This window comes from Falco rusticolus, chromosome 1 (genome assembly GCF_015220075.1).
Source record: "Falco rusticolus isolate bFalRus1 chromosome 1, bFalRus1.pri, whole genome shotgun sequence".
NCBI classification, from domain to species: Eukaryota; Metazoa; Chordata; class Aves; order Falconiformes; family Falconidae; genus Falco; species Falco rusticolus.
The window spans coordinates 108,593,510-108,605,919 of NC_051187.1; the positions used below are offsets into that span (position 1 = coordinate 108,593,510).

The 12,410-nt window shown below is 47.1% G+C and overlaps 2 protein-coding genes across 11 annotated transcripts in view; both read right to left on the reverse strand.

The window, feature by feature from the left end:
- The window catches only part of HNRNPD (heterogeneous nuclear ribonucleoprotein D), a 10,219-nt gene extending 3,939 nt beyond the window's left edge, over positions 1–6,280 (reverse strand). For 3 of the 6 annotated variants that reach the window (XR_005105387.1, XM_037395133.1, XM_037395123.1), the window contains exons 1-4: positions 5,890–6,276; positions 1,922–2,090; positions 948–1,109; positions 1–9 (exon numbers count right to left, since the gene is read on the reverse strand). The exon at positions 1–9 is cut by the window's left edge and continues 123 nt beyond it. Coding sequence is in view for 5 of the 6 variants with exons in the window: in XM_037395133.1 (XP_037251030.1) it covers positions 1–9; positions 948–1,109; positions 1,922–2,090; positions 5,890–6,083 (534 nt within the window). In the remaining variant the exon portion in view is untranslated. Of the gene's footprint in view, positions 10–947; positions 1,110–1,921; positions 2,091–2,213; positions 2,824–5,889 lie in introns of those variants that run through there. The other 3 variants (XM_037395113.1, XM_037395104.1, XM_037395141.1) reach the window with 3 other exon arrangements.
- A 1,535-nt stretch (positions 6,281–7,815) lies between these two features.
- Positions 7,816–12,293, reverse strand: HNRNPDL (heterogeneous nuclear ribonucleoprotein D like). Of its 5 annotated transcripts, XR_005105396.1 has the most exons (9): positions 12,099–12,293; positions 11,432–11,600; positions 11,180–11,341; positions 10,772–10,903; positions 10,533–10,647; positions 9,565–9,732; positions 9,258–9,355; positions 8,771–8,874; positions 7,816–8,082 (listed from the first exon to the last, which is right to left on the reverse strand). XR_005105396.1 is itself a non-coding variant. In XM_037395189.1 (8 exons), exons 1-7 carry the CDS (start codon positions 12,185–12,187, stop codon positions 9,285–9,287), a joined length of 906 nt encoding a protein of 301 aa, XP_037251086.1. In that variant the 5' UTR covers positions 12,188–12,293; the 3' UTR covers positions 7,816–8,874; positions 9,258–9,284. The 5 variants fall into 5 exon arrangements, 3 of the variants coding, with proteins under 3 accessions (XP_037251086.1, XP_037251079.1, XP_037251072.1); XR_005105395.1 differs by having other exon boundaries at positions 8,771–9,355; XM_037395189.1 differs by having other exon boundaries at positions 7,816–8,874.
- Between the last annotated feature and the right edge of the window lie 117 nt (positions 12,294–12,410).

Genomic DNA, 12,410 nt, shown 5'->3' on the forward strand with positions numbered 1-12,410 from the left:
TGATTCAACCTGGTAGGAGACAGTGGTTTTATCTATTATGCTGCCATTCTTGTCACTTAAAAATGCACTGTACATATGTTTTAATTGTGTTGGATACATAAATAAATGTGTCTCTGTTTGACTTTCAGTTTTAACTCAGTTAACGCTGAAGTAACTAGGTGTTTCAAACCTTCAGCAGACCTAAACCTTCAAGTTCTGTATGAAAAAGATGCAGCCTTATGCAAGGGCATAACTCTTTCACAACACTGCCGAAATTGTACGTTAAACAGGACAAATATTACATCTGACTACAAACACAGAGTAAAGCTGTTCTTACATCTGGCACACAAGGCTTCAGGCTAGGCAAACAGCAGTTGAAGAGTCCAGTGTGAACTGTCTGTAAGGGAGTAATATGGCAGGTATTTGACAACCGAACTCCCTGACAATGGAGCTGTCATGACCTGATGCTGTCAACATCTGAGAACTAACAGGGAAGCAGCAGTTGTACCAAGCTCACACAAGGCTAACTTTTAAGAACTGCAGGGATACTTTGTTCACCTGCACCATCAAAAAACTCGGGACAGAGACAAGAAACTATACAGCTGCACAGACTTTAGGAAACCTATCTGAATCTGTGCCATAGCAAATGAGCTGGGGCGGCTGAAGAGCATTGCATCCAACTGACCAAAGCATCACACTCAAAAACAGTGCTTCCCATGCCTGTGCAAGTCAAGACTGTCAGACATCCCATGAATCAGTTCCTGACTCTCTGGCTTACCCCAGTTTCTCCTTCCATTAAATTAATACCCTTATCATTAAAATTCTGGCTACCAAGACACACAGGGCTACACTGGCCATTAAGCTTACAATAGGTCCACGCAGGTTGCATTTGGGGGCTCTTTTTTCTTACCAGATTTGTGAAGACAGAATAAATTCTACAAATGTAAGCAGTCTATTTCACCACTTACCTCACCAAAACCTCCAAAATATTCCCTTATTTTCTCCTCAGGCGTGTCTGGAGATAAGCCCCCAACAAAAATCTTTTTAACAGGTTCTTTTGTTTTCATGGCTTTAGCTCTTTTAGGATCAATGACCTTTCCATTCAGCTTGTGTTCTTTCTGGTCCATGACCTGTGGGTAATTAAAACACGATCTCACTCGCAGTTCAAGCTCTATGTTTCACTGGTGTTTTGAGCAAGGCCCAGTTATTTTATATTTAGGTTTTGTTAATGCTATCACTTCCATTTCAATACTTTGATTACAGCAATAATTTGTTGCATGAAACCAGACAGTTCCATAATTTTGATCACTATCCACTGACAGACAGTTCTGACAAAGCCTTTCAAGAGTCACCTGGAGCCATGTATCACCCAAGAAAAGTAAGAGTGTAACATTTCTCAGCAAGTACTCTACAGTCCCATCCTCAAACCTCATGCAGTAAAGAATCTGTACTTTAGGTATCACCAAAGGTCAGTGAAGGTGAAGACTTTTCAGTGTGCTTCTGTCAACAGGATTTTAGAAAGGTTAACAGCTAATTTTTGCTTTGATAAAGCCCAGATCTATCAAAGCCACTGGCTCTACTCTAGGGGTTCACGTTGCAGCTCTGAAAGGCAGAGACTTTATTTTCTTTGTAAACACTGCTTTCACAGTAGTAGGCAGCAGACATTTATATATACAGTATTTTCAAAGTGCTCAAGTCCAGTGGCTTGCTGTCCCGATCTCCTGTAAGTACTCGAAGCCATACTTTGGGAATTGCTGCCGGTCCTGGCCACCGCATCACAAGTGAGATGGTTTAGGAAAAACACATTTCAATATGCATCTTATTGTATCCCATAATCATCTTTAAGAGATCAACTTTAACAAACACCTATGCATACAGTCAGCCGAGTGCTGCATCTTTGCTACCTAAAATTGAACATGTGGTCCCATTACATTAATACTACCTTATCTACGCTCTCCGATTCTTTGAAGAGTACAAAGCCGAAGCCTCTCGATCGCCCAGTGATGGGATCTAACTTCAGAGTGCAGTCTACAACTTCACCAAATTTAGAGAAATAGTCCTTCAGATCTTTCTTTGTAGTGTCCCAGCTAAGGCCACCAATAAACATTTTCCTGTTAAGACAAGATGGTTAATCTGTTAATGTGTCGTAACCAAAATCCTGTACTGTCAAGCTTTATGAGCTCAGTTACCCAATAGAAAAAATAGCAGTATTTTTTATCAGTGACACTACATACACAGGCCTGCACTTTTTGAGAGCTTGGTTAAATGATCCTGGCCAGATGAGATAAAGACTTCCATGTACACAAAAATTTTGCACCACCTTCCACTGCAGTTGTTCACCGCTATCCCAAGAAACTACAAAGAATGATAAAGAGATATTTTACTACTTCCTTGCATCCCCACCACTACTGACCCAACACAGGCTTAATTCCATTTAGTTATCTGCAGAGTCTCTGCACAACTGCTTATGAAATAAATGCAGGCAGAAAAGATTTATAAGGCAGTGCAGTTAAACAGAGGCATTTATGGACTAGCCGGGACTGGGCATATGCCAGTATCAGTAAACTAAAACATGTGTTTAGTCAAGTCCTGTTCCCCAGAAAGCAGTAAAAAAGCAAAGTATAGGATGGCCAAAACTTATCTTTCCTCCCAAAAACAGGATACAGACACCTTGCATAATCCCATACAATCACAAGAACATCTTCCTAATATACTAACTACAGGATCAGTGTTGCTGGGCAAGTGTGTACAGCAGGTAACTCTGATCATGACTTGTGTTTTCAAAAGCATGCTGGAAGCTTGGAATCAAATCATGACCATCCCATATTGTTAAGAAGCCACAAAAAAAAAAAAAAAAAAAAAGAAGAAAAAAATCAAGAAACACTGTGTCTTGGAACACTTCATGATTTGCATCAACTAAAAATCAAGTCAGTATGCACACAAATGAAAACATTCCTAGTTATTAGGCATACGGCTTATGCACCCATTCAAGAGGATTTGATCTGAGATGATCTCTTCTAATACTGATAAAGAAGACTTTACAGCAAGCTCAAAACAAGACGTATGATCCATTATGATCTATAAAAACACTTTCTACAAAGCTTTGTCCATTTTCACTGTACCAACTGATTCCACAGTCACATGCAATTACCAGAGACTTGAAAAACCACTCTAGCACATTCCCAATTCCTCCACTTTCCACATACAAATATTTCTGCCGATCACGTACAATTGCATTGTACTCCCACAAGTCAAACCCTCTCAAATCAAAGGCTGCTTGTGTGAACTAGCTCTGTTGAATTAGCTGAGCTCTTACAGAATTAACCAGACCATTCAGCTTCCGACAAACCTATCCAACCTCCATACAGATGAGGGGGTTCAGGAGCTTCAGATGCTTCTATACAAAGTCCTGAAGTTTATAAACAGGAAGAGCGATTCCCTATCCCTTTTATCCACTTTTCCCATTAGTTCCAGATCTCTCTTTAATAAAGCACCAAAAGCCCCTTCTAGTGTGACATCTTCCTGTCTTCAGGACCAATACGGAAAAAATGGTCCACACTGGTAAACCAGAAGCCTCACACCAGTACCGATAGCAATTCAAAGGGTGCTTTGTGCCTTTGAGTTCATCCATCACTAAGGTTCTTGTCCGTTTTGTGTTTGTTTTAAGCAGCAAAACAGGGCACATACAGAGGATGCAGCATCCTATTTCTGACACATGCGGGACAGTGATACTCTAGCAGTTACTACTGAACATACACTCACTACATGACGTACAAAACAACCTCTTTTCTAGTTATCAACAACCTATTAACATAAACATACAACCCTTTTTTAAAAAATATTTATTAACATTCAATCAACATTAACATACAAACCCCTGCCTTATATCACTAAGCGCAGGACAAAGAACACAAGTCTGAAACTGACAGCCCTCTAAAGAATTTTCTTCCCACCACGCAATAACTGCATCTGTGTCCATTTACAGAGCGGCAAAACATGACTGCTTCAGTTTGCCACTGCAGTAGTTGACAAACTACTGCTCCACTGCAAAACAGAGGTCATACCAAGCCTACAACACCAACGTAAGCACAACAAACAATTAAGGTGCAATGTCACAGTGCTGTATAAAATACGTACATTTCACAAACCACAGTTTGGCTGCTCTAAGTCACATCAGCACATATAGTTTTCCAAAAGAAGTTGCCAGAAGTGTACTGGGAAAGCTTTCAAACATCAGACTTGGCTAAGCAGAGTACAAACATCACCATGACTAGTGGCTTTGACCTTCCTCCAACAGGCTAGTCAGGAAGTTGCCAACATGTGGGTTTCTCAAGTCCACCATTCTCAGTGAGGAAATCTGAGGGTATGAGAACCCTCACAGTTTTTTTCCTGAAGACACTGCCTCTAACTCCCAATGCAAAGGAAACACCAATGTACCTGCATTCAGTGGCTACCAAGGATGTGCTGTTTTTCCCTCTACTACTAAGTGAGCCCTCAAAACACTTTTGTTTCCTGTACAGCATTACCCATAAGAACTGACGGGTCAAAAAAACCGGCTGAACTGAACTACAAGTCAATGTAGGCTACATGTAATCACTGCACCACGCGGTGACAACTTCTAGGCTGTGTTGACTCAAGAAGATGGATTTCCTCATGAAAACCCTTTAACAGGCGTGCATTCAAGGGCAAAAAGCAAAACAAATATGCAAACTGCAAAGGCACTTAAAACCATTAAAAGCAGGTGACAAGTAACAGAAACATTCTAAGTTTTCACTAACCCTAGTAAAACACTCGGGGGGGGGGGGGGGGGGGGGGAGGGAGGCTCCTGTCCTCTCCCTGTTTCCAACAACATCCTGGGTTATTTAGAAGGAAGACACTTGGGAAGGTTTTCGAGCAAGTCTCTACAGGACACAGTAGCTAGTGTTCCTTTATCCGGTTTATTTTCTCCCTTAATCAAAAGCAGATCTGCAGCTTGATGTTCTTATTGGCCTGACAGAAGACAGCAAACAGCAGCAGCCTATCCTGTAACTGCATTTATTACACGCGAATTTTGCCTGCTATATGAAAAGCGATACTGCCCCATACCAGGCATCAGGCAGAGAGACCCTTAGAAATGAAAAGCTGCCTTCATTCCTAGGCTGTCACCTAAAGCACGTTCTCACAGCAAGTTTCACGAGAAAAGGAGGAATGGTTTAGGGTGGTAAGGAGTCAAGGTGTCTCACACCTCTCACACGCACCTGGCAGAGCATTTATGTTTGCAACAGAGGGCAACACTGCAGTGACCGCAACCTGAGCGTTCAGCTACACCGAGTTACAGTCCTTAACACGTGCACCGCACGTTAACTTTCAGAAAAGACATCTCCCCTCCGCACAAAAAAACCAAAACAAAACACCCCCAACAACAAAAGACATGAAAAGTTTGCAGTTTTTGTAGTAGCTGTAGTCCATCAGGCCGGAGGTACACGTACGGACCCGCCACCGCCAAGTGCTGCGGGCTTTGCGCTGACGCGGGTATGAAACTCCCCCCCCCCCGCCAGCAGCACTCGGACCCCGTGACAGCGCCGCGCCCGCTAACGCCGAAACCCGCCCGCCCACGGCTCGCCAGCGCAGGCCGGGCCCGGGTGCGCAGCCCCCCGCCAGCTGCCCGCTCCGGGCCGGGCCGAGGCCGCGCCCCCGCCCCTCACACCCCGGTGCCCCCGCACACAGGCGGGCGGAGGTGCCCGAGCAGCACCGCCCGCCCGAGCCCCGCCGGCGGCCCGCCCCCGCCGGCCCGGTACGTGACGTCGCCGCGGCGCCAAGTAAACAAACAGGGCGGCGAGCGGGGCCGCGCCGGCGCCCACCGCCCGCCCCGCGGGACGCCGCCAGGGAGACAAAAGCCGCGGGGCGCCCGCGCCGCCCCCCCCCGCTCACCCCTCGTCCTCCTCGTTCTTGCTGGCGTCGATCTTGGCTCCCTCCGACTCGATCCCGCCGCCACCGCCGCCGCCTCCCCCGTCGGCGCCCCCCGCCCCAGCCCCCGCCAGCCCCTCGGGCTGCTCCGCCGGCTCCGCCGAGCTGCCTCCGGCGCCCGCCACCGCCGAGTCCATAGCGAACTGCTGCTCCGACATGGCGCCGCCGCCGCCGCTGCGGCTTTCCCGCGCCGGCCGGCCGGCGACCGCCCGCCGCCCCCCCCGGCCCCGCTGCCGCTTGCCCGCCGAGGCCCCGGCCCCGCTGGCGGCCCCGGCGACGGCACGAGCGCACCGAGCCCTCCTCCCTTCGCTCGCTTTTTTTAATGGCGCCGCCACCAACCCAACCTAAAATGGCGGGCGGAAGGAGCGCGGCGGGCGCGGTCATGTGACACCACCCGCCGGCCCGGCGGCGCGAGGGGGTGCGGCGGCCACGGGGCCGTCGGTGGGCGACCGTCGGGCGCGAGCCCCGGGCCGCCCCCGGCCACCGCGCGTGGGCGTCTGTCGGGCCGCCGGCGCGGAGCGGGGGCACGGGGCGAACGGCGGCCCGTCGGGAGGCCGGGCGGGCCGTTGGCCAAGCGGCAGCTGCCGGACCCCCGCCTGAGGCGGCTGGCCGGGCCCGCCGCCCGCGCTGAGCTCCTGGGCGCCTCGCAGCCGCGGACACCCCCTGAAGCACCCCGGGCCTGAAGGTAGCGAAATGAAGTTTGTTTTGGTTTTTTGTTTTTTTTTTTTAAAGTATTTTTATAAGTTAAAATATAACTAGCTACAGGTTGAAGTAAAACCTGACTCCTGCAACAAGCGCGGTTTTTGTAGAGAGGAGGGACTACTGCTGGTAAGGGTGGCTTCCGCGCCCCTGCGCTCGGGAGCTGTTTGGGAGTACAGAGCCACATACTGCTGTGGCTTCTCCCTGTGGGCAGAGCCAGCAATGCCAACAAGTCTCTCATCCAACCTCATTGCTAATATGACAGGAACATATGCTTAACCTGTAACAGTTATAATACCCAGCTGCCTGAGAAAAAGAAATGCTGAAATTATGAAAACTTTTAGAAACCTCTGCTCAGACTGGCCCCTTTAAGAGTTTGCAAGGCTAGCCTCCCCTGTGAATTAGCTACTCACATTACACTCTTCCGACGAGCAAAGTTTATTTTTGGTCCCTGACTAGATGTTTGCACCGAGAAAAAAACAACCTTGGAAGCAGACTGCTGCAATCCTGTGGCTTCAGACAGAATGTGTATGCTAACTTACCCATCCCAGCTGCTGCCCTACTCAGGAAGCAATTTTCTGGTTAAAGCAGTTTCCCTTCTCTAGCAATCACTTGTTTATGCTTTTATGTTGCTTGCTAGTATACACAAGATGGGAAACTCACTTCCTGATCCATTTAAGTTACATCCTGTACTGAACTCTGTCTTGAAAGAGTAGATCCCAACTTGTACAGAAACTAGTTGCTGACCCTAGACAGGGAGCAATTGCTATAGAGGTGCAATTAAGTGATCGCCTTCAGTATTCCAGAACCCCAGTGCTTGAAAAACCTTGAAAGGTAGTATAGATCTCACCCTCTCACCCCTCAAGCAGTGCTGAGTTATCACCATGAAAGATGTGCTGCTGTGGTTCTAAACACCTCCCTTAAGATGTATGACAGTGGCAGTACTGTGCCACAGACCATGCTCTTTCCTGCCGCAGCAGAAAACAGCGGGATTCCACACAGTGCTGCCTGGCACGAGGCACTACAGAACCTCTTCAGACAGGTCAGGAAAAGGAGGGAGTTGTACTGACTCATATATACAATAACTTTGTCTTGAGCCCTTCATAATCTCCGGAAAGGTACTGCCCTTCTAATACAAGTAGAAAGTTAGTGGTACCACTGTAAGCTGACAGCCAACTGCAAGACCACACATTCACTTAGGTAAGCGTTTATTAGAGAATCCTTTAACATGAAATTATACAAATAAAGTTCGTATAAACACAAGTCCACATTGTGTCATAACATGAATGGCAAAAAGAAAGTAAAAACCATAAAAGAAAACTAGTCAGCTGCTATGTACAGTTGGACACAGTTGTGTCATACACTAAGTCTTTTACAAAATAGTCATTTCCTCTCACGAAGACCACCCTCCGTTCACTGACGATGTGCTGCAAGATGGCTTTGTTGCAGTATCTCTACCTAAAAAATCAAGACAAAATGTATGTCAGATCTGTGCAAGTTACTACAAGAATCGTTAAAAGGTCCATTTTCATGAACTGCTTTAAGTCTTCTATATATTCCTTTCTTCACTGTTAAAGATCATATGCATATTTATTAAGGTAACACAAGAGGTTTTGTTACCCATCATTAATTTATCTTCCCAAATACAGCCATTCAGCCCATTTAAGAAGCTGTTCCAGAACACCACATCCAATTTAGACTATTAATGAGGCTCTGGATCAGTTTATTTCTACTGGAAACACTGCCAAAAGGGTTTCAGATTTTTTTTTTAATCCATCTAGACTGCTGTGCAAACAGAAGTCAGGTTGATTTAGTTCACACAGTGCACATGCATATGATCTTTAATGTTTTTCCAGATTTAAAAGTTCGTTTTGGTTTGCAGATTTCACTATTAGCTATAAAAAGAAAAAAGCAAGCATTAAATCTTAAAGAATGCACACTTAAAATGAGGTTCCACAATTGAAATACAACACTAAACAGAAGACCAAATGATTAAGCTGTAAAGGCATTTATGTACTTTAACTCCTGTAAAAAACCATTTAAGTTAAGACACTTAAATCTCCAAAAAGATTAAAAAAAGAAGCCAAAGTCTGAAGTTTTCCACTTTAATCTTTACGCTGGTACATGAAGTTGGAAGAGACCATACCACAGGACAGCGTTTTCTGGTGTATGCCTTGCGCTCTGCCTGCAACGTGCGACCCCAGAGATAGACGTGGTCAGGGTGACACACGGCCTGCAATGAAGTTCCCGCTGGCGGGTACAAACAAGGTATAATGTCAGAGTTAGAAGACAACATTCTTGTTTTCCTTAAGTTGTACCCATTTCAGTACTTTACCTGTTAATACTTCTAATAAGTTTAATTATTCCTCTAGACCACCTGGTACACAACGCAAAACAGAAAAACTCTTATGTTTTTCTGAAGTACTAAAGAAGATAAAGTCACATTTTAACAAAGTTAAAGATCTATAGACACTGTAGGCAAAGCTGGTTTTAAAAAAAAGTATTTTTTTAAGTTAACAAAAGCTTAATTAAAAGGAAAAGTCATGCTACGCAAGTTTTTACTCTTCATTTGTCTATTGATCTTTAAATTAGATTAGACATACTCAGAGTGGACCTTGCACTCATGTACACACCTGTTTCCTCAAGTACTAGGTACTGCTTTAGTACGGCTGGTAGTTGTTTTGGTGATTGCCGCCACCACGGGATGCCTTTCCGTATGTGCTTTGTTGACCTGTAGATAACATTGAGGGGGGGGGAAATCACTCAGAAGCAGTAACACCCGATACTCTGAAGGCGACTGTTCCCATACAGCACACCAGCAGCGCTACTCTTTAAAGCTGTGTGTTATGAGTAAGAGGTGTTACAGAACTAGTTACTATAAGAGGCCCCTGTTTAAAGATGCATACTATTATTATCTGGAATGAGATCAAAACCACTTACCGCTATAATCTGTGTATCCTGGCCCATATCCGTAATTGGGATAGTTGTACCCAGAGTAGTCGTATCCTCCATAGCCACTGTAGCTTTGATCACTATAAGCGCTATTGTAATTTCCATATCCTTGATCATAGTAGTTATTAAATCCTTGATTCCAGTTTTGTCCCTGCCCTGAAACCAAGCATAGCATTTAATTTACAGAATCTACTATTTTTCACTCCTTTCCTATGCCACTTCATCTAGCTTTCTATGGCAATCTTTTTATGCCAGAACTATTACCTGGCAGAATCTTCTTGTCTTCCCCAAAAAAAGAATTTTCTAAAAAGAAAATTCATCTCATTTGGGTATAAGACAGGTCATAGGATCTTATCACCCACAACAACATTTGAGAAAGACAGCAGGTAGCCCTGCTTATAGAAACAAACAGCCAGGAAAAACCCACAACACCAAAGGCATGCACTACAGCAGCTTCTGGATGCTTTCCTTTAACTTTTGTTTTGCATCATTAATTGCCTCAACTCCAAGTTAAACCACAGGATCAGCTTTACTGCATTGTGTTGGTTGTGACTCCTTGATTTTAAGACTGAGATGCATTAACCTGTAACGTAACAGCTCGTCGCTTCTTTTATTTACAAGGTGTAGCAAAGCAACCATCTTTTGCAAAGAGTTCACAGCCCATGAGCCAGCAGTATATCCCTTCACATGAAGGGTAACTGCACTATGCATTTAGCTGTACTGTCTACTGCACCCTACATCTATTGTCACTTCACCACTTGAAGGCAAGCAGAGCAAGAGATTCTCAAGCTTCCACAAGCTATCACAACCACCAAAGTGCCATTTACTAACAGGCTACTTCCCACATTCAATTTCAACACAAGATCTGCATGCAGCCTGAAACATCTACAAACACCTTCGTGTTTAGCACAAACACTTAAAGCATTGACTTGAATTTCAACATCCAAAACACTCACCCCGTCCACGCCCCCTTCCACCTCCTCGTCCACCAGCTGTATTGCTTTTTCCTCCTTTCTGCTGCTGCTGCTGTTGCCTGTATACCTCTTTGGGCTGTGCTACTTTGATCTCACACTGTAAAGAAAAATCCCGTAACTGGTCAAGAATTTAAGGACCAGACCATTCATTTTGTGAGCTGCTTTTAGGGAAGCCTTCAACGGTGGCCCATTTCACACACTGAGAAGGAGAGCTTCCATACCTTGCCTGAACCAATTTGATGGTATCTGCTTTCTAGTAACTTCTTTACTGGCTCTTCATCTGTGTAGGTGATAAAACAGAAGCCCCTCCTTTCATTTGTCTTTGTGTCCATGGGAAGCTCAATATTTTCAATCTGAAATCAAAAGTACCTATCAATAACACATCAAATCTGTAAACTGCTTTTCACGCTACCAGCACCATTTGGGAGCCCAATGTCTGTGCCGACTGCTTTTGACAGCTATAAGTCAGCCCATCACAATACTACGGACTCATTAACATACATATAGTTTCCAACAGTCCCTAGCCTTATGTAAGTCTGAGCCAGCTCTCTCCTCACATATTCTTTTGTCTTAAGAGGCAACACGGCACCTGAAAACCAGAGCTGTGCTTATATGCCATTATACTATACCTCGCCAAAAGCGCCAAAGTACTCTTTAATCTGCTCTTCGGAAGTATCAGGACTCAGCCCACCAACAAACACTTTTTTTGGTGGCTCCTTCCCTTTTAGGGCTTTTGCCCTTTTAGGATCTATTAGCTTCCCATCCAGTTTGTGTTCCTTCAGTTCCAACACCTAGAAAGCACACAAGGAAAAAAAAAAGTCTCAGATCCCTACAGTTGACACGGGCAGGCTTTGTTCCATCGAGACAAGAAATCCACCCACCTTCTCCACGCTGGCAGCATCCTTGAAGAGCACGAACCCAAACCCCCTCGACCTCCCAGTGACTGGGTCTGTTTTAATCGTACAATCCACAACCTCACCAAACCGAGAGAGATACTCGGTCAAGTCCTTCTTGCTGGTGTCCCAACTGAGGCCTCCAATAAACATTTTCCTGAAACGCAAAGGGTATACACGAGTATGTGTAAATACGCATGTGTACACACACACAGCCGGGCGGGTGCAAGCGCACACGCGGAGCACGGCGCAAGCCAAAGGCCATCAGGAGGCCACGGCCATCCGGCTCGGCTTGCAGGGCCTGGCAGCCGCGCCCGCTGCTCCGGGCCGCGGAGGCAGCACCGGGGGCGCCGCAGCGGCCCGGCCGCTACACGTGGGCCGCGTCCGTGCGCCCGGGCCCCGCCACACCAAGCCCGCCAGCAACACACACACCACACACACCCCCCGGCTACTGGTGACGTCACGCCCCCTGATTGGCAGCCCCCCTCCCCGCCCCGCGGAAACTGGGTCAGCAGCACGGGATACAAAGGCGGGCGCGGCCATGGGCGCGGGGAGAGGAGGCCCCGCCCCCTCCCCGCGCCCGAGCCGCCCCCCCGTCCCGTGCGGCCCGGGAGGGCGGGGGAGGGAGAGGGAGGCGCGACCCCCCCGGCCCTACCCGTCGTCCTGCTGGTTCTTGCTCGCGTTGATCTTGGAGCCCTCGGCGAACTCCTCCGGGCCGCCGCTCATCTCAGTCGCGTCCTCCATGGCGGGGCGAGGGCGACGAGAAGGTTTTAGGCAAGCGGCGGACACAGCGGAGATCTGTGCGGGGGAGAAAATGGCGGCGGAAGAGATCCGGGCACCGCCTGCGCCGCCCTTATATACCCGCGCCGGCAGCCAATCAGTGCCACCCTCGCGCCCGGCACCGCAGCGCCCCTAGCGGCTCCCGGCGGGGCTGCAGCACCCGTCTGCCGCCGGGCTCCCCCCAGCC

What these genes read in the sequence shown, in the direction of transcription:
- HNRNPDL (XM_037395189.1), bottom strand. Translation starts at nt 12,187, where the DNA reads ATGGAGGACGCGACTGAGATGAGCGGCGGCCCGGAGGAGTTCGCCGAG. An exon ending in AAGAACCAGCAGGACGACGG is followed by an intron (nt 11,601 to 12,098) that starts GTAGGGCCGGGG and finishes TTTGCGTTTCAG; the next exon opens with GAAAATGTTTATTGGAGGCC. An exon ending in ACTTTGGCGCTTTTGGCGAG is followed by an intron (nt 10,904 to 11,179) that starts GTATAGTATAAT and finishes TTTTGATTTCAG; the next exon opens with ATTGAAAATATTGAGCTTCC.